General features: G+C 43.5%; 2 protein-coding genes across 4 annotated transcripts; one reads left to right on the top strand and one right to left on the bottom strand.

The window, feature by feature from the left end:
* Window positions 1–3,193: 3,193 nt before the first annotated feature.
* Window positions 3,194–9,621, bottom strand: c17h7orf57 (chromosome 17 C7orf57 homolog). 3 transcript variants are annotated; one of them, XM_062518341.1, is made up of 8 exons: window positions 9,546–9,621; window positions 8,858–8,928; window positions 8,401–8,577; window positions 8,191–8,293; window positions 6,647–6,803; window positions 5,130–5,203; window positions 4,921–5,054; window positions 3,194–4,592 (listed from the first exon to the last, which is right to left on the bottom strand). In XM_062518341.1, the coding sequence occupies exons 2-8, from the start codon at window positions 8,892–8,894 to the stop codon at window positions 4,540–4,542; spliced, it is 735 nt and encodes a 244-aa protein (XP_062374325.1). In that variant the 5' UTR covers window positions 8,895–8,928; window positions 9,546–9,621; the 3' UTR covers window positions 3,194–4,539. The 3 variants fall into 3 exon arrangements, with proteins under 3 accessions (XP_062374325.1, XP_062374327.1, XP_062374326.1); XM_062518343.1 differs by having other exon boundaries at window positions 4,921–5,030; XM_062518342.1 differs by having other exon boundaries at window positions 9,542–9,610.
* Window positions 9,622–10,753: 1,132 nt separating this feature from the next.
* On the top strand, window positions 10,754–14,509 carry LOC134062532 (cytohesin-interacting protein-like). The gene is made up of 8 exons (XM_062518567.1): window positions 10,754–11,008; window positions 11,299–11,342; window positions 11,447–11,501; window positions 11,620–11,707; window positions 11,890–11,983; window positions 12,467–12,533; window positions 12,863–12,929; window positions 13,220–14,509. Exons 1-8 carry the CDS (start codon window positions 10,841–10,843, stop codon window positions 13,642–13,644), a joined length of 1,008 nt encoding a protein of 335 aa, XP_062374551.1. The 5' UTR covers window positions 10,754–10,840; the 3' UTR covers window positions 13,645–14,509.
* The last annotated feature ends 6,852 nt before the right edge of the window (window positions 14,510–21,361 follow it).

Raw genomic sequence — 21,361 nt, 5'->3', positions numbered from 1 at the left:
CACGCCAGAATCTTGCCGTGAACGGACGGACGGTGGCGACCAAAGCGCACGCTGGCAAGACGCAGGACATGAAGAACAGACCAACCAAGGGGGGCATTGAGGGGGGCGTCGAGCTGTTTGCGCTTGTAGACTCCAGCAACGGGTACACGGTGAACTTCTCTGTGCACACAGGAAAGTACCGCCACCCCACGGGCAAGGGACTGGCATACGACGCCGTGATGTCGCTGACAGAGAACAAACACCTGGGCCAAGGCTACCATATCTACATGGACAGTTTCCACACGAGCCCAAGGCTTTTCGAGGACCTGTACGCCTGCAAGTACGGCGCTTGCGGCATGTGCGGAGGTGTCCCAAGCGATGCCCTGACACAGAGGTCGGGCCGAGGGTCCATCCGGTGGAGGAGGAAAGGGCCTCTTCTCTTTGTCCAGTGGACGGACGCGCAAGAGGTGTCCGTGTGCTCCACCATCCATACAGCTGACACAGAACACACTGTCCAGAGGAGAATCAAGAACCGGAACGGAGTCTGGACCGCAAAGGCCTACCCGTGCCCTACGCCGGTCCTGGAATACAACAAGTACATGGGCGGCGTCGATTTGTCCAACCCGTTGATCCAGTACCACGATACGACGACACAGCACAAGACCCAGAAGTGGTACAGGAGGCTGTTCCTTCACTTCCTGGACATCACTGCGACCAACGTCTACCTCGTCCACAGAGAGCTCCGGCAGCAGCAGAAACAGCCGGGCATTATTACCCACAAGGGGTTCCTGGAGGAGCTCACTGCACAGCTCTGTGGCGTGGTGGTCGCCAAGCGGACTCTGAGGTGACCCTGAGGCTTCGATGTCGACCACATTCCCGTTATAGGGAAGACGTGGCATTAGCCAGGCCAGGGGGAGAAGGGTAAGGTAAGGTAAGGTACTTTTATTTTTATAGCGCATTTAACGTGCACTGAGTGCAACCCAAAGCGCTTCACAGAACACATAACAGAGACAGTGCCGAAACGGAGTGGCGTAGTCGCCAGCGTACCCATGACAACACAACAAACAAATTCACAAAATAACAAGACACAATGCCGGACGGAGTGGCGTAATCGCCAGCGTACCCGTGACACCAAGACATACAAGACAGACAAACAAATAAACAAAAGGGTGATTCCTGCCCCAAGACCTGTGCAGAGGCGGACATCCCGGCTGTGTCTGAAACATCAGTACGCACGCTGGGCAGTGTGCATTTTCCGGAAGTTACGTCAGGATAGACTGTCCGAAAGTCAAGCGCTCTCACTAGTTGGGTACTTCGTTTGGCGCATCTTTTTTGCCCTCAGATATCCCATAATCCATTGCGCAGCGCAGGTCAAGCTCCACACGTCATGCAAATCGTCAACACACCCCCCTCCCCGAGTCAGGTGACGCCAACTAGTTAGTGCTGTCCAAATGTAGGTAGGGACGCATACTGAGGAGCACGCTAACTAAGACGCTACTGGAAAGAAGGTACTATCCAGCGTGCACGCTTGACTTCTGGACACAGCCCCCGTGTCCTGCCATATAGGGTGCCTCTCAACATGCCTCCTCGATCCTCGATGCTCGATCCTCGAGGGGCATTCCCACTGATCTATAGCTAACACTGGATAGACTATGCCATTGTCCCCCCCCCCCCCCCCCCCCCCAATCATTCTTTATGTAGATCAGTGAGGATCGAGGCCCGAGGAGCGAGGGAGGACGTATAAACGCTGCATGAGAGGCACCTATATTCTTTCTACCTGTGCACTTAACACAGGTGATATCACTAATTATCTGATCTCACCTGTCTGCTAATTAGGATGAGCTGGTTTACTAAATGGTTGGATCAAATACTTGGCGGGACTTTTACTTTCTGAACCGCCTCTGGACCCGTGTGTATTGGAGGAACCACAGCAGTAAGAAGAGGGCAGGAACCCCATGGAAGTGCAGAGCCTGTGACGCTCACCTTTGCCTTAGTTGAGACAGGAGCTGCTTTGAGACTGGGCACACAATGGATCATGCTTCTTCTTAATCTGTTCTGTTCTTTTTCTATTCATTTTGTCTCTTGTCCCATTTCACTGTAATATGCTTAGTTGAATTAGTGACCCATTGTATATTCTTTATAGTTTTAATAAAACTGAACTCTTTTCTAGTCTTCTACAATTGACACTGACATTCTTACCCAACTATTTTCCTCAGTATTACTGCACTTATCGGTCATACCAAAATTGTTGCAAATTGTTTAGAGGTGTGTTATAGCAAGTTAGACTTTAAAAAAAAAAAAAAATGATTAGTAGCAGTAGTGGGATCACTGGTAAGTGACAACAATGCTAAGGTCTGTTAAACCACTTCAAAATGACCTTTGCAGGACCAAAAGGGTTTGGTGAAGTTGCTGAATTTTACAGGCCTAAACACAAGATATTTGCTGCTCAAAATGGCAAAATAGCTTCAGTTAGTCTCATTTCCCAAATTCAAAGTCCAAGTCAAATTCTGTGATTAGAGCTGAACATTCATCTTTACCTGTTTCCATGGTAGTAAAATATGTTTTTGAATCCAGGACACATGCAGAACTCCACGTAATACTTAGTCTTTCCAGTAGATGGCGCCATGGAAATATTCACGCTAGTGCCCTATATCATAGGGCACTAATTCACGCTAGTGACATATAGGGCGCTAATTCACGCTGCAAGCAAGATAAGGATTTTAAACGGGTCTCCTTAAGCAAACTGACTCTTACATCACCTCACTGTTGTATGGGGCTTTCAGGTGTGTTAAAATGTGATATTAATTTACTCGTGCACACTTCAACTTCATCCAATCAACAGAATTAAGGAAAGCCAATTCTTTATGCAGTCAAGATTGGCGGTTGGACCTCAACTATTTATTGTTAGAAATACACTTTCCGTATTGTTTGGCAGAAAGAGAATTACCTATAAATTTCATGTTAGACTCTTGCAAACCTGTGAGAAGTAAAATGGGTTTTTTTTCGCAAACAAAAGTATCATTTTTTTTTTAGAAAAATTGTTAGAACACAACACACTGTGTTATTATATTTTATATATTGAAAGGGGATGGGGTAAGCTTCTAAAGTTAAGATGTTGGAGAACTTTAAAACCTTTGTGGGTTCAAGCACCGGATTATATTCTAGCATCATTCCCGTAGTCAGAGAGAAAAAAACACAATCACCACATCACATGTACATGCAGACATCTTCATTGATCTTTGTTTCAAAACCAACAGCAAGTGTTAACTGGTCAGTTGAAAACCAAACAAAAGAACAATCATACAAGGCTTTCCATGGCATGGGCCTAGATCCCCTCTCCCATTGCTTGGCCCTTACAAACATCCAACCAGTTTCAGTGTGGACGACTTCTGTCTGCATCCTAGCAAGAAAAGCAACAAACACATCACTGTACATTCAACCTCAACTCACTTGGAAGGGCCCACATGAAAAGGTATACAGCAACAGAGGGGAAAAGAGAGACCCGGAGCCAATTCAGCTCTTAAAAATGTACCATGAAACAGCTTTTACATATGATTCAGAATCGCAGTGATGGTTAAGAGAAGTAGATAGTACAATATCACACTCAAAACAGAGACTTCTGTGCACCACGAGTGACTTAAGTTAGTGTTGTAACTTGCTCTCTTAGTGATCAAAGAAATGGATTGAAGATCTACTCAGTTCCATCACATCATGCATCCTTCAAAATGAAGCTTTGTCAGAGATTTCATTCCAAAAAGTGTTCTATTTCAATTCTGAGACAAATAAAATGATGGACGGGCCATTCTGATGGAGTTAAAAATCAGTAAGTTAACAAGTGTACTACTGTTATGCCAGTGAACAATATCAAGGCTATCACTCTTCCCAGGCTCGTTAGCTATTCTTTTTTTTGTTATGTGAAAATGTGATTTTTTGATCCAGGAGTGTCACTCACACTAGTTATGTCCCTTACTTGTGGCTTACCAGTTACTAATGACAAATGTGTTCCTAAGTCATATCTAGAGCCTAACTGCATAAATACGAAGGTAAACTCACACTAGGATTCACTGCTGCAGTTCCAAAAAGCTGCTCTGCTGGGTGGGATGTGTGCAATGTTTACAGTGAGCTCACACACCAACAAACGGAGCCCTTAAAACATCAACGAAAAAAAGTAGTGCCTGAGAGATAAAACAAAACAAAAATACAAACCATAAAAAATAAAAACACAAACAAAAAAAAACAAACAAAATTCAAAACACAAACTTGTACCTTGCATTTGTTTAGCAGGCTGAGCGCATACACTACATTTGCCCTCTTTGCAGTCACAACAACAACAACAACAACAAAAAAATATTTAGTACCAACGGACTTGTACCACTTGGCATTCATGTACGATAACAAAATGACTTTACAAAAAAAAAAAAAAGGAAAAAAAGTTCCGTATGAGCTTGGCCTTTTGACAGATGTTAAGAGAACAAAGACATGTAACTGGCGTGAGTATGAGTGAAGAAGCAGGGAGGGACGCCCTGGGCTCCGCACCTCCCCGCCGGCCGCCTCCGCCGCTTACTCCAGCTCGTCCTCTGGGGCAATGGTGCTGGTCTGCTCGGACGTCATACCTGCAGAAGCAAACAGAAGAGTCATGTGGGTACAGTACACGCACGCAAAACACCACAAGTGACCTCGGTTATATTAGAGGAAGCCATTATCTTAACCCTCTTTGTCTTGGACTTGTCTTGTCCCCAATGTCGATTTAAAATAAATAAACAAAATAAAAATACTGCAAATATTTTACTCTATGAAGTGCCTTGAGACGAAGTCTTATGCTATGGCACAACATAAATAACACTGAATTGAATGTCTTCCTGAAGCAGATTTAAAGAACTAAAGTATGAGCAAAGCTTATTTGGGAGTCCACTTCTGGAGCTCAACTACATAAAGACTTACTGGAAGCGTCATCATCGACGACCGATTTCTTCTCATCCTCCTCCATGTACCCAAAGCTCAAAAGCTTGGACATGCTCACTTGATCTTTTGCAGTCTTCTTGTCATGTGAACTGTTGGCAGAGGTGTTGGATGACCTTTCAGTGAAACATGCCAATTTAGTATTTTTGACTAGAAAAAAGGAAGTTATTAGGAAATTAAATGGAACTCACATCTTTTTGTACTTTCCAAACTCCTTGGAATCATTCATGGTCAGCTTCTCCATCTGATTAGTAGCATTGCCCACCTTTGCATTTTATAAGCCAGGAAACACAACAGTTTAGGATGAGCTCAGTGACTGACAAACTTGCCCCGCCCCCCCCTCCATTTTGCCTCATGGACCTGCTTGTAGTGACTTCAAAAATGCATGTAACTTAAAATTGTGTAACCATGTCCTCACTTTCCAAGTATAGTGTTGATTTACTGGATATGATTGTGTGTCTTTCCTTATAGCACATAAAGTGTGTAATATGTGAACTTTAGAACTCAACAGTACAACACATATTTTGCACAAATTGAATAATTTAAAGATGAACAGAATATCAATATTAAAACAAAACAACCAATTATATTTCCAAAAATGAAAGAAAGCAAACATGGCATGTGGCAAATCATAATGAATTGAAAACAATGAAACTCAAAAAAGGAGGAACATTGAATGATAAGCAAAGCATCGAGTGGGAGGAAGGAGATGGGGGGGAAATAGAGCCCACTTATTTATTTTCCATTACACAAGTCTCAAGTATCCAGAAATAGCCAAACCATTAATGACAGAGAACAAAGTGCAAGTATGACCACAGTGACACACTACCCTTCAAACAGAAAAAAAAAGAAAAAGTAAATGAAAAATAAAAGTATATTTCTTAGTGTCCAAATGCTTTTTAGGGCAAACAGGACGCATGTCCCGGGGTTTATTCCAGTAGGTGGTTAAGTGACAGATCTGGGTTAACCCAGAGGAAGTGTGAAACCTCCTAATAGAAGACACATTTCTATTAGCAACACTACTGTATTCTATTAGCATCAATATAGGGCCGGTTCTATTAGTAACACTTATTAGCATCAATATAGCGCCGGTGGCAATGTAAAAGCCTGAGAAGTTGTGGGTTCAATTCCCAGCTGCCACCGTTGTGCCCCTGAGTTGCTCCGGGAACAATGGGCCTGGTAATAATTGACATGTGGAAGTCAGTTTGGATAAAAATGGCTGCTAAACGAATAAATGGAAGCGTTATCAGGTTTATAACTTCCTCTAGGTTATCTTATCTAGGTTTGCCATTACACCACCATGGAATTATGGCTTGACGTGCTTCAGAGAGTTTACTATTGACAAAAGCTGTGATCAGGGCAATCACAAGTTAAGGCTTCCTAACAGGCAGGCTACACCAGGCACAAAAATAGTGTTAGAAGATGACTACTTTTCAACAAGCCTGAGCATTCAAAACTTCTTTCAGCGGGGTCAGTGGTCTTTCATGACAAAGGAAACCCGCGATTAACAAGAAAAATAATTACAGAAAAGAAGATAATTACCAGAAGAAAATGCAAAATAAATGAATAAGAGAATGCAATGAAGGAGCAGTTACTGCGTGGCAAGGGGGATGACATGCTTGAAAAATGCATGAAAAAAAAAAAAAAAAAAATTAAATGGATACATGAGATAATGGCACGACACCACCAGTGGGACTGATCCATTCACCTTGTCTTTACCAGCGGTAAAGGCATCAGTGTCTTGATCCCAGGGGGAGATTTCATCCGTACCAAAGGGAGCAGCCAGCAACCGGGCTGCCCCTTTGGACGAACTCTTGTGGCCTCCGTTGGAGGAGGTGCTGTCAGCTGAAGACGCTTGGCTTGGGCTGAAAGCACAAGACCATGGTGATTTACACGCCCGGAACGGAACCAAGATGGAGCGGGATGGAGCGGGAACGCCCATCCGTAGCTCACCGGAGGGGTCCGTTTGCGTAGCCATGCGTTAACACTGACATTTCCCCCCTCAATCGGATTCCTCAATCATAAGACGCGAGTAGAGTTACAGTGAGGGCAATCACTTTGATATAGATCTCTGAACTGGCTCGTAAAAAGGAACAGAAGGCAACACCATAGGGGGGGGATGTAACAACAGAATAGCTATGCTAAGATGTAGAACACATTTCGTAGGGCAATGCAAGGTGTGCACACCCACACTCAATGGTAACCCAATTTATTGTCATTTCTGTCTGAGCTTCTAAACCTTACGGAGTCCTGAGAGCTGTTGAAGACTATTTAAGTTGTCTAGCTGTCTCGGTCGTCTTTGACTTAACTTGCCAGATTGTTCATGATGCTGTACACAAGAGTGCCCAAAATATCAAACAGCCACACAAATGAAGACGTTCATATTTGTGCTCCATCTTAACTCTCCCCCTATGTCAGGTAAGAAAACTAAAACAAATATCATCCCGAATCCCTCCAGCGCTGTATTTCACTGCGATGCGAGGACTCATTAAGAAGGTCCACATCAAATGGTCAATACAAACAACATCAACCACCTGCTGAACTAAGAGGTAGAAAACTCCAAGACTGCCACAAAATGGCCCCCGGGTATGGCAGCATTTTTTTTTTTGGAACCAGTGCAGGCACACTGTGTTCAGAGAGAGTCAGATGCACGTAGTGGGCAGATCAATAATTAATAACAGATTTGGTTAAAAGCTGACCACTAGCAGTGTTGAGAAATACCTTTAAATGGAATGCGTCAGACGTTGTCAGACAGTAGCATTTACAATCGCAATATTGTTGTGCATCTGACCTGAATGGTTTTTCAAAGAATAATATGTAACATTTCTTCAAGAAATTCAGTTCTGGAAAACATGGCCACAGCTTTTCAGACCTGTTTTATATGTTCCACACTAGCAGAATGTCCCATTCTTACAGTAAAGGGATATTTGCATGAATGTCAATAGACAGATCAGATTTTATGTCTGGTGGACACGCCCATTTTTGAGTCCCCGCTTTTGACGCAGGCTCCATTCCCGCCATCTAAATCTTTCACCCTACATGTTCAAACTATTCACTAAATTAAACCAACCAGATAGATCAGTTAATTACAGAGATAACTTGTGTTAAGTGCACAAGTAGAAATCAAAATATGGTAGGACTTTTGCTTTCTAATGCTGGAGTTTTCCACCTCTGTCTCGCTCGGTCAGTACTAGTGACCGACACACACACACACACACACACACACACACACACACACAAGCACGGCCTTACCTTAACGGGGACCTGGAGCCAGAGTTGGCCGAGAACCACTCAGGAGGCCTATAGGATGGGTTGCCCCCCTGACCCTCCTCCACATCGTCATGCGAGAGCAATCCTGAAATAAAAATCCACCCCAAAAGAGATCAACTCAAAGCCCTTGGAAGAGGTACAGTACACAAGTATTAGGCTAACATTTGAGTCCCAGCGAGGGCCTTTACATACCTTTATGCCCTCCTCCTTTGGCCAGCTTAACATAATCCGAGTCGCTCTCAAAAATCCCCACCCTCCGGCCAGTGGTTCTCTCCTCTGGTGCTGTGTCGGCAGTCTGACACAGCCCAGGGATCTGAGAAGTTGGGCCAACAACACCATTTGCAGGATTACCCTGAAATGTCTTTTTGCCTGGGTGGAGGGGAGAGGGAGCCACGGTATTAGGGCATTACACAATATCCATCACACATCAACTCGTTCAACGCAGCACACTTAGCCTAATGTTTTACACGCACTGGCGCTGATATAGCAAATGTGCAGCAAGTGAAAAGCCATTACGAGACACAGCACATTTAAGCATATGCACAAATACAGAGATGGTACTTAAAGACCTCAAGGAACGAAACCGTATAAATAATTCAGTGGTCCTTTGGGAGATAGCACGATGGGTCAGAAACGAAGACACTTTTACCTGGTTTTGCCCGTCGGTAATTGAGTTCAGAGCTCATGTTTGCTGGTCGTCTGAGTCGAACACAGGAACTGCTGAAAGAGAAAGGCAGCCTTAGTCTGGATTCGTACCATCAATATAACAATAAGCTAACGCACAAATCAAGACTTTGCCAATTACTCTGCAAACAAGAACAATGGCATGCATTCATTAATTAATTTATTTTACGACACATATAATCCACTTTCATACGATTACGTCTGCCATCAAGCTTCCTGACATTAACGTTAAATTGATTCGCCATTTCATCTAGCTATTAGCTTACTTGTTCTCTGTCTAACCTGCAAGCTATTATAGCACTTTCGGATGCTGCAGGCATACCCCACCCACCCCAGTTACGATGGGTGGCGATTTTACCTCAATCTCTTTAGCAATCTTGTATCGAGAATAAACTGGAAAATAGCAGGCAATAAAGACCTCCGATCTGGGATGAAATCACTGCTCTGCCTCGGAAACGCCTTCTGGGTACCATTTAGCCTACATGGCAGGGCCTACAGTTAGCTAACATTACTCAGCTGCTTCTACCAAAAACGCCTGTTGTACATTTAAAATACAACTTAATCCACATGCACGCTAATTCATAGATGACAAACCGTAAAAAAGACTATGTAATGTGACAGAGAGAGAGAGAAATTGCATCTTCCTTACTTTCAATGATGATTTGAGGCGGATAGTTGGAGATGCCACCAAAATGATGCCGGAATGAGTTAAATCTGCAACGGATGTTACGTTTCAAAATGGGAGGGGAGATATTTTTTAATTTCCGTTTAATATATATTTTTGTATTATTATATTTTATTTTAGTTTGATTTAGAAAATATGCTAGATGTGTTTAAATCCATTATCTATTAAACATCCTATTGTTTTTTTTGTTTTTTAAAAAAGAGAGAGAGACCGTAAATTTAGTGGTATATCAAGGACATAAAATAAACGCGTGGCTTTTCAGTTACTTTAAGTTTCTTTCCCCATTCATAATGTATCGCATAGTAAACATAAAATCATGCATCACAATAGCAGATGCTGTTCATAGGTCTCACGGGTATCATCACACCATCCACAGAGAAGAACCGGAAAAAAGATTACAAATTTAGAATGGGCTGTGCTGAAACACATCCAGAGCTAACGTCTGCCACCCAGCGGCTGATATCCTATCTGTCCGGCTGCTGAGAAATGAAACAACAGTGCCATCGAGGTAAGGTAGAACGTCTTTGGTCGTAGGCCTATTGTCATACAGTACCCCAAGCTCATTAAACATTAATACCTTAAATAAACATTAATCAAGCTATTTTAATTACCCACTGGAGAAGACACCTGTGTTTATTTCAGAGACAGGAGAAATCCGTAGAACCTGTGTAACCTTGGCTTGGTGAAGGTTGGTAGGCTAAAGTAAAGTTGTGATCTTTCAGTGTCATAGTTACGCAAGTGTACATCTCAGTGCTACTGATCTGAATCATTGGGTGTAACCACTAAAAGTGTAGGCTTATTACAACTAAAAATATCTCAGACTTCCTCATGGGACTCTTGCTAACAGTCACACATTTAAAGTAAAGTAGCCTAATCAATCAGGCTGTGAGACATAAGAAAAGCAACTATTGGCAGTCATTACATCAGGCCTTGTATTTTTCAGTAGCCTACAGAGAAAAGACACACCACATTGCATTCTGTAATGGACAAGATCAGGCAATACACATTTACATGAACTTTTGCATAAACTAAAGGTGGTTTGGTGTTTGAGGAACTAACAATGAGAGAGAGAGATAAGCATAGGCAGAGAGAGAGAGAGAGAGAGAGAGAGGAACCAAGAAAAAAATTGACACCCAGACTTTGTGGCTTTTCGACGTGTTTGCATCATCTGCCGAGTGACGCACTCATAACTGTAAGCTCAGCACGCACACTAGTCTTGATCATAGCGTTCCTGATTCTGCTCACAGTCGACACCAAAGAAGAATGATGACAAGAAAGCCTGGTAAGAGCTTCAGAAAGCTGGTGCGGCGGGGAAACAGTGTCCGAGACTCTCTGTGGGGAAAACTGACCCTACGCCACAAGCCCCACGGCCATGTCTACCCAGACCCTGGGGATCATGACTTGAATTCAAATCAAGGACAGGATCTGATGGTGAGTCTTAAATCTGACCAAGACGGGTAAATCCACGTAAGCACATAAGCCTTGAAAATAGGCTTATGCTAAGATGTCACTTTCTAACTAATTCCTATTGTTGAAGCCTTGCCTTCATATATTTGGTTCAATTGGTTCATTTGGTTGTCCCTCTTTTAAAGGGTTAGTGTTTAAAAATGGAGGGTTTTTTTATTTAAAAAGTTGTCTCTGTTAGAGTTGGAAGAGACGCAGTTCCATTGTGATTGACATGTTTATACATTTACATGAGAATATCCTTTTTCTTTTTATAGGTTAATCAGTCAGAACCGCCACTAGGTTGCCCTGCCTCTCTACGGTAAGGAACTGAATTCCCTAACATGTTTCAAAGCACTTGTCAAACGTAATGATATTTATATGTGTGAAGATGACATGTCCTCACTCGTACTCTGTATTGTACAGGAGATCTCTTGTATTGGAGAAAGAAGATGATGAAACGTTTGGGTTTGAAATTATGGTGAGCTCCATTGAAACGTAATTAAATAATTGAAATTCAGTGTGTTCTGTGTTCAGTGTGATTATTTGTTTGGATGGTGGCTGGTGATCTAACTCGGTCTCTCTGTCTCTGTGTCTAGTGTAACGACAGTCCAGCAGAGGACTTGAGAGTGTCTGTGAGTTGCGTGAACCCAGACAGCCCAGCTGAGAAAGCTGGCTTGAAGCCTGGTAAGTGTCTTATCATGGCATCGATGAACTTCTGAATTTTTTTGTGGCATAGACTTGCATGAAAACAGGATATCTTATCTCCACAATCTGCTCAAAGCTAACATTTCTCTCGCTCTCTCTTTCTCTCTCTCTCTCTCTCTCTCTTTCACTTTTGTCTCTGTCTACCTGCCTCCATCTCACAGGGGATGTCCTAGTGTCGGTAAATGATGTGTGTATAACAGAATTCCCTCATCAGCATCTCACTGACACCATTCTGAATTCTGGCCTCAGCATCAGGTGAGATGCTTACCACAGCAACACAAAAACTTTTTCTGTGGGGTGATTTTCGGGGACTATTTGAAACGTATCACTACAAGCATTTACATCCTTGTAAAAGCTTCCAGCATTAGGCATCAATTTGCTCTTTATATAATAATGTTTAGGGTTAGGGTACAACTCTCTGTACCACTGTATACACTAGTATAAAATAGCACTAGTTCACCTGGAAAGTCAATTCAAAACCTCAAGGTACAAAATTCAGATGTGTTCACAATGTGTAAACATATACTGTACTGTACATTACACCTCGATGTTAAAAGTATTGTGCTCTAAGACATTTCCTCTAAATAATGTACACTATACTTGGTGTTTTGATAGTATAGTAACTATGGTATAGTGTTTCCAAACTTTTAAACTTTAAACCTGTATTTTCTTGTCTATGTGCAAAAACATTTTGTGCTAATTTTGTGCTACATCTTTCTTTGTTGGATTATATTCCAGGTTGGAAACAGTTAGTGCAGTCATGGCTAAGCAACTGGAGTTGAAGAGGAGATTGTGGGAGCTGAAGGTGCGTAACCCTCCCCGCCTGTTAGTCATGTGTCACCAGTGTTGAAACAATACTTGTAGCAAATTAAGTTTTTTTTCTGTTTTTACATTTTTTTTTAATTTTATGAGATCTGTAAAGTGATTATTAGGTGTGCTCACACCCCTTAAACAACACGCCAATGTTTTTTTTATACTTCTAAGTATGGGTAGACAGCAAATTAACAAATTTCCCAAAGAGTTGGCCTATTCTCTTAACCTCATGTGATTAATTGAGAGCACTGTTTGTGTTGATGACCTAAAGTGACTTTACCTCTACCGTTTTCTACCAACCCCAAAATGTGTTAACCACAGTGTCGTCTAAAAGAGAAGTCAACCGAGTTCTACGGGCTGTGTTCAAGAGAAGAACAATTAACTGGAGGTAAGTGAGGGAACTTCTTAGCCATTCTGCAAGCCTCCAACGATCACACCGCAACACACATCCTGTCTTGTCTCAGAGGCACACATTGGGGGAAGGTGGAGTTTTTTTGAGCTTGCTTGAGTGCCCTTTTTTCTTCTCGGAAAACAGTTCTGAGGTCACGCATGTGAGAGGCGAGGAAGGAGGTGGTGGGGGAGGGGGAAATTGGCTTTTGATTCATTATTGTTGTGTGTTTACACTTCGTCAGAAAAAAATAAACAATTGGTAACCTTTGCGTTCGGTTCCGCCCTCAGAAAAGCTGGGGAATCGTCTGCTTGGGGAGTCCCAGATGTCCCTGAGCTCCTCACCTGGGGACGATGGCAGCTCTCTCCGAAGCAGCGGAAGCAGCGGAAGCCGCCTGAGCGCTTGGGGCAGCGCGGACGCCAGCTCGCTGTGTTCGGCGTTGGAGGACCTCTCCTTCAGGCCGCTCGCCGCCGCTGACCCCTCCAACGGAGAGAACCGGCATTCGTTGACGTTCTTGGATTCAGCCCACCTGGCGCACCTCGACGTTCCCTCTCCACTGTGCTTGAGTTCCTCGGAACTCTCCACCCAGCTGTCCTTCTACAGAAGCCCGGCAAAGCGACGATCCAAGCAGGGTGGTGGCCGGAACCGGTTCACCCGTGTCTTTTCAAACTCTCAGGGCTCTGTGGCGGAGGAAGGGGTCAAGGTGGATGTATGACAAGGACTCAGGCATCTATGTTTATTCTACACTGTAAAGTTCACATGTGCTAAAAGTGTTCAACTTCAAAAGATCTTCAAGAGTTTGATCTGAAGACAGTAACGAGCTCTAGCCTATAGTTTGTTTTAACACTTAGTCAAACGGGACCATATCAACTCAGAAAGGTGTTGAAAACAACTCTTAAAGAGAGAACTGCTTGATTTCACTGTACACTGGTTGATTCTACTCTGTAGCAACTACATTCTCATAAGCATATCTGCTCGACTGACCCATGATCTGGGTGTTGCTGTCTGGCACCAAGTACCAGATGAGCTACAGAAAAGAAAAATCAACGATACATATGATACAACACCGTTCGTGGAGTGTAAAAACAGTTTAAGAGGACTGGTCTAATTTTTGTGAATGTAGGCCTACGCACCGCCATCTTGTCTGGTGTAGCCAGTTCCTGATTGCAGTGGAAGCTGATTGTTGCAGCATATATGCTCTGCAAACCGAACGCTTCAGTTACATAACTGCTGTAGCCTGTAGTGATACTGTCTGCTGTCTGTCTGTCTCTATGGCATGTCTTCTGAAGCTACTCTGATGCTGGGGCTTTGAGACATCACATTATGGAGCACTTGGCTGAGACATGTAGAGATGGTGTTCCTAAAACCATTGCTCCTGCAGAGTGTTTGTGACTGGTTATTTTCACACCATTTCTTGTTATTATTGTCAAGTTGTAAATACTGCAATGTTAATGCAAGTCAGTCAGCCAGTCATTCTAAGAAAGCCTATACTGTCTTTGTTGTAATTTATTCTGTTATTTAATTCTATTTATATGTCCTCTCATGTCTGCACACTAGTTTGATTAAAACAGTCCATCTGACACGTTGGTGACTGCATCCTTTCTTCACACGCCATGGGGTTTTTAGCAACTTCCCTCGCTTGTTGCGCTCTTACACTGCGGTGCTGACGTCTCTTATCTGCGTCGGTGCCTCTGCTTACCCAACAGGCCACAGAGATGTCATCAGCAGGAAAGGCCTGGCCAGCTATCACATGCTTGACTAGAAAAAGGGAAGTGACTCTGCTTATACTCAATCCACTTTGGTTATAGCTTAGCTCAGCTCAGCAACACGCCTACACACACTACATGTCGTTACTGAAAAGCAGTGCAGTATGAAACAGAGAACTGCATGTAAAACACTATAACCCTAACCCTTTATACCTTAGAAGTCCTGCAGCTGTTCACTAAGAACAACAAAGAAATTCCTGAAGTTCATCACGACATGTGACACCAGTTACAGGAACACTACATCAGAAAACAGATTGATGTGTTACTGTTGACATGGACCACTGAAGATGTGATCACTTTATCACTGCCAAATGATCAGTTTCTGTTTTTACGCTTTTGTACAACTATTAGTTAGAAGTGAACCAGGACGGACAGGTTTCTGAACCTGATCTAGCCTATTAAATTGTTTTAAAATGAGTATTCCATTATTTCATAAGTGAAACTAAACATTTCAGCTCAGTTCAGCTCATCAGCTCATCTAATTTCAAAGGAAATGGACAACATTTTCATCAAACATAAGTTGATAAATAGAGCCCATTGGCCGATATAACTATATGCCTATATCTATGAGTGTAACAGCTGATCATTTTGAAATAGTTAAGTAAAGGAAAGCCCAATACTGATCCTCATTTTGGCCAATGTGAGACATGTAGCCTCCCTCCACCTTTAAACCACAAATTATCAGGTGGTTTTACCGGTGTATTTCTGCACATCGCATTCAGTGGAAAATCTATTTTCTGGGTCACTGCTGCAGCATGGTTCAAGCCGTGCCCGGGATATGGATGTGGCAGAGGCATTGTGGCCGCTGTAACCTGTTAACATGGGTGACGAAGTGGTAATCAACATGCAATGGAGCCATTCCACATAGGCAATGCAAAAGATGGTACTTTGGGGTTAACTGTAACCATTTTCTGAGGCTGTTGAGTGGTGCACAGGTGGCCTGTTGATTGGAATGGTGAATGGTGAACAGGTGGCCTGTTGATTTGGTGCGTTTTTAAACGGCCTCAAAAAGGATTACAGTTAACCCCAAAGTACCCAAAAGATTTTGCGTTCAAGCCTAAAGTCATATGAGTGTATGGCCGTAATCTTACATTACGTATACGTACGTGTATCCTGTATGTGCAATGCAATACATCAGTGGGAGCAGCTCTGCTGTTTCCTAATTAGAATGTTAACTCACATGCACAATACTTTTATCTTGTGCATAACATGCATGTTGTATGTGTGCAAGTTAAATGTGTTTTAGCTACATTATTATGCAATGTGGTTTTATATGACAAATGTGGTGTATGCAAAGTAAAAGCAGTGTATGTGCAAGTAATGTATGAGTTTTTTTTATGTTTATGTGAAGTAAGAATAGGCCTATGTTCAATGTAAAGTTGCATGTGTATGTATGTTTTATGTCTGTTAAGCTTTTCATGCGTATGTGCAAGAAAAAAACAAGGAAAAGTAGGCCTAGTGTGCAAAATGTTCATTCATGTTCAAGCTTCCTTGATACATGACCGACCCAGATCAATCCTCACGGGCGTCAGGGCCTCATTTATCACTGAACAACTAAACTGATCAAGGAACGCACCACACCTTAAAGGCACTTTAAGCGATGTTGGGTGATGTCTGTTCTGCTGTCGTTCAAACAAAACAGAGAGCTAACTCGCTACTTCCTCCCCCTCCCTCCCATGCAATTGAAACTCTCCTCACCATGCATCTCGTTGGTGATTGGCTGGAACAGTTTGTTGTTTTTTTATAGTCCCGTCTGTATCAAGTTGTTTTTGTTGGCGTTTTTTTTAGCATGAGCTGTCCACAGAGGCCGTGTTTTTTTTGTTTTTTTCTTACAGTGTATTCAGGGCACAGGCAACTAGCGGATGGTGAGGTGATGTTTGCAGCATGTGGTAAAAGATTAGAAACCGCATCACTTAGAGCACCTTTAAGTTCTTTAGACCTTTAAACTGTTATCATTAACTACACGAGACATTCATGGACATGAGAACAGTTTGTTGTCCTGAAGAGTTAAGAAAGGAGAAGCAGAGGTACTGTACCTTCCAAAGAAGGCAAGGAAAGAGGAAGAGAGAGTGAAAGAGTGAGTCAAGTAGCAGGTTCCAGTGAATGCTCTCCAAAGTAATGAATTAATAATTGCTGCCCATTTAGATGTGTTGAACATTTTTTGTGACAAATCTCACTCCAAGCAGAACTGAAAGTGAGGCAACCCTGCTGACGTCCAGAGGAGAAGGGGTGGAGGTGATGGAGGAGGTGATGGAGGTGATGGAGGTTGTGTTAGTACCGGAAAGAATTTAGATCCTTACTTTGACCCCTGCATATTCTATGCCATAAAAAGTCAGGTATGATGATACAATTATAACCAATTTATAATGTTAACACTGGGAAAATATAATAAATGCTACAAATACAAACTACATTTGTTTCAGATGTCCATTTCAACACACCTATATAGCACTGGAAGTCTGTAACAATTGTCAATGACCAGTTACTATGAAACATTTGTTTACCTTCCAATATTAATAATGATATTTCAAGATATTTTAGCCTTGTAAAACAAAGCAGTTACCTTTATTGTGAAACTACCAATGTTTGGATTCACAAACATTATTTTACTTTAAATATTATTATTACAATTTTGTGGCTGTGGCTGTGAAATGATTGAGCCAGAATGAACCTGTGTGATGTAGAATGCATGAAGTAATGCACATTACGTAATTACATAGCTGGATGAATTATAAGGTCTCTCCAGGTCAACATACCGTGTATGTTAAATAACCATATGAACTAACATGTGACAAAGATTTTGGAGAGCCATAGTCTCAGTTCTCACCTGCTTTCTAACGTGTTGTTTGGGTCAGTCAGACAGACTGCCTGCCCTTTACCAGAGAAAACTATAATCCCACCATGGCTCTCAGATGCTAGGTGGACCCACTCACTGGTCAGGCATTGCAGCTTAAAGCATTAAGCACAATCAGCTCTTTTTGTCCTGATCAGGGAACAGGGTAGTTATGGAAAATAGGCTCTATGCTAATCCCTATAAAAACAAAACGTGATGAAGCTGGCACTTTCTACAAGGGCTTTCAGTGAGCTCTCGAGGAGGATGTGTCTTTGTGTCGAACCGCCCTCCACAGAGGTTTTAATTGGATGCCTAAGTGGATAGATTAGCTGAAAAGTATCACACTGACCACAAGCTGCATTTGAAGTCTGTTTTTTTTTCCGGGGAAGGAGAGGAGAGGAGAGGAAGGAAAGAGGTATAAAATAACGGCATCAATTTGTGCTCACAGAGTGCTACATTATCAGAGGTTGCTATGGAGTACCTGTGGAATCGCACAGGGAAATTGGAAGGGCCGGAAAACAACGGAGCGTCCACTATTTCTGCATGCGTTGAGCAGTTTATAGGAGGTATCAGCGACATCTTAAGCCTTGAGAATATTCTGGAAGCGACAGCAGCGATTCTGGAGGATGACGATGACGAGAATGAACTCGAGGACGAGTTGTTGGTCCAGTGTGGTGACAAGAAGGCCTGCTCTGTGGACGGAGATGGTGACAAATGTCAATCTGACTCACAAACTCCAGAGAATGATCAGTCTGAGGTCTCAGTATCCGACCACAATCCCACAGAAATCTTAGCTGACGACTTGACTGGTAAAAACAACAGCCATGAAACTGCTCAAGACAGCTCAAACCTCAAACCTTCAGATGAGACGATCGCTGTGCACCATCTCAGCTCGACTCAGGAAGAACATGAAGAGGTTAGAAACGACAGTCGAGAAGTTAAAGATGACAGCTCTCCTCAACAAACATCCCCACAGACAATCACTATTGCAACCTCTGAAGACACAGACCAAGGAGACCGTGACCTTCACTTGTTGAGGGGCACAGAAACAATAGACAAAGAGGGAGGCATTGTCTTAATGGACAAACAAGTCCCAACCACAGATTTCAGCAATGTACCACAGATGGAGTCAACAAGCCCTACAGCAGTACTTAAACACACCAGTGATTTGCCTCAAGAAAACATCCCCCATAACACCACCAGCCCAGCCTCTGTGCAACAGCATGAGATGGCTGATCAGAAGATGGACTCAAGTGTATCACAGCCTGAGCTGGGAGAAGTGAACGCAGCCACTTCCCCATCACCTGGTGGAGAAGATGTGGAGGAAAGCGACACGTGCAGTCCATCGACTCCCGATACAGATGTGTCCAGCTCAGAGCAACCTGAAGGGGAATCTGCAGAGCTCCAGGCAGGGGATTGCAACGTGTCACCTGTGCCCCAAACGATGGAGACAATTCAGGAGGAAGAGGACAGCAGAGGTCCCTCACAGACAGAGTCGATGACCCACGTCTCTCCGTGCGAGTCTGACCCAGTACACACAGAGCCAAACACAGAGCCAGAACCAGAGCCAGAGCCAGAACAAGAGCGAGAACCAGAGCCAGAACAAGAGCGAGAACCAGAGCCGGAAGCAGAACAAGAGCGAGAACAAGAGCGAGAACAAGAGCGAGAACCAGAGTCAGAACCAGAACAAGAGCGAGAACCACAGCCAGAAGCAGAACAAGAGCGAGAACCAGAGCCAGAAGCAGAACAAGAGCGAGAACAAGAGCGAGAACCAGAGTCAGAACCAGAACAAGAGCGAGAACCACAGCCAGAAGCAGAACAAGAGCGAGAACCAGAGCCAGAAGCAGAACAAGAGCGAGAAACAGGGCCAGAAGCAGCAGAACAAGAGCGAGAACCAGAGCCAGAAACAAAACAAGAGCCAGAAGCAGAACAAGAGCGAGAACCAGAGCCAGAAGCGGAACAAGAGCGAGACCCAGAGCCAGAAGCCAGCTCCTCCCCAGTTGGCCTCCCCTCCGCTCCGCAGGACCATGGCCAGGACCAGCAGGACAGCCCAACGGGGGGGCACACAGCTCCCCCGGCCCCAGTCCCAGCCCCAGCCCCGGAGCAGGGAGACGGAGAGGTTGTGTCACCCGAGGACAGCCAGGGAACACCCAGCACCGAGCAACAGTCAGTGTCCTCCACAGAGCCAGACTCCCACAGCCCGGAGGAGCCCACAGGACAGGCTACTACCACCACCACCACCACCACCACCACCACCGCTCAGCCCCAGGACGAGCAGCCCGTTGAGCAGCCCGTTGAGCAGCCCCCTGCCCCTGCTCCTCAGGCCCCTGTTCCAGAGCCAGCCGCGCTCCCTCCAGCCAGCTTGCATGCAACGCCTGAGAGCCCCAACTCGGGTCTCACAGCACCAGGTAATCACCATAACCACATCTCCTCACTACATAGTCACACATTTATATATATATTTACACTCATAAAAGAGTCTGCTAAATACCGGCTAATTTGTCATACTTTACCTTACATTAGTTAGGTCATCTTGCAGTCAACTAGGCCGTAATAAGAATGTTGTTACTGTAATATAGCTCTTAAAGTGCAGTATAGTTTTTAAGGTGACTTTTTTCAACCAAAATATAATTCAATGACATTGAATGACCTCTAGACAGTTGTGGTTTGTAATAAATGTTTTCTTGTTGTGGTTCTCTCTATTTTGCAGAAGTGCATACTCAGACCCGTCATTAGTTTCATTTCAGAGTTAGTTAGTATAAGTGTTAAGCCCCCTCATTCTCAGGTTGACTAAAATGTTGACGTCAAATGGATTTGTGATCTGACAGGTGTGTGTTTGTGTGGTGTGTGATTGTGTGTGAGTGTGTGTGTGTGTGTATGTGTGTGTGTGATTGTGTGTGAGTGTGTGTGTGTGTGTGTGTGTGTGGTGTGTGTGGTGTGTGATTGTGTGCGGGTGTGTGTGCGTATGTGTGGTGTGTGTATGTGTGCGGGTGTGTGTGAATGTGTGTGGTGTGTGTATGTGTGTGTGTCGTGTGTCATGCTGCCATTCAGTTCCCTGGTGTAGGGACAAGCACGTAGTGTATGTGCACATTGCACACATTGACTAAATGCAGATTACTGTTGCAGATCTCAATTGAATAATTAAGCTGCACAGGAATGCGTTCAAGCGTGCAGTATCAGGCATTATGCAGATCACATATTTTGTGTAGATTATTTTTAACCTAACAAAGTGTCTCTGTGCACATGAACTCGAAAATCCCAATCCTTTAAGTCTGTTGTTATTCACATTGCTGCACGATTTATATTGTGTTACGCTGCACACAGTCCGCTAATTCTAATTAAATTAAAATTCCACAATTGTGCCGATCAGTGCTTGCCAGCCATTATACTGGACCAAAATCATACCAGAGTTTATGAAAGCACTTCTCTGGGAGTGATTCAGAAAAGCAATTAGAGTTCTCCCAGGACTGAGTTCTACCAAGCAGTTCACGCCCGGCCCAACAGGGCATGAATGCACTAGATAAGAGATTAAGTAAGCTTGACCTGTCTGATTGACCAGTCTGTTTACATCTGCTCTTCTCTGGAATTTGCCTTCCATTCTGCACTGTTTGCTTGCTTGTCTGTTGCTGTGTGTGTCTGTCTCTTTGTATGTATGTCTGCATGTATGTATGTACTGTATACGTACATATGTGTATATCTGTGTATCCATCTGACCGTATCAGTTTATCTGTTGGTGATCTTTCTATCTGTCTATCTATCTGTCTATCTGTACGTCTGTCTGTCTGTCTGTCTGTATGTCTATCTCTTTCTCTCTTTCTTTGCAGACTTTGCAG

The sequence above is a fragment of the Sardina pilchardus genome, chromosome 17, assembly GCF_963854185.1.
Source record: "Sardina pilchardus chromosome 17, fSarPil1.1, whole genome shotgun sequence".
Taxonomy (NCBI): domain Eukaryota; kingdom Metazoa; phylum Chordata; class Actinopteri; order Clupeiformes; family Clupeidae; genus Sardina; species Sardina pilchardus.
This window is presented reverse-complemented; position numbering and strand designations above follow the sequence as displayed.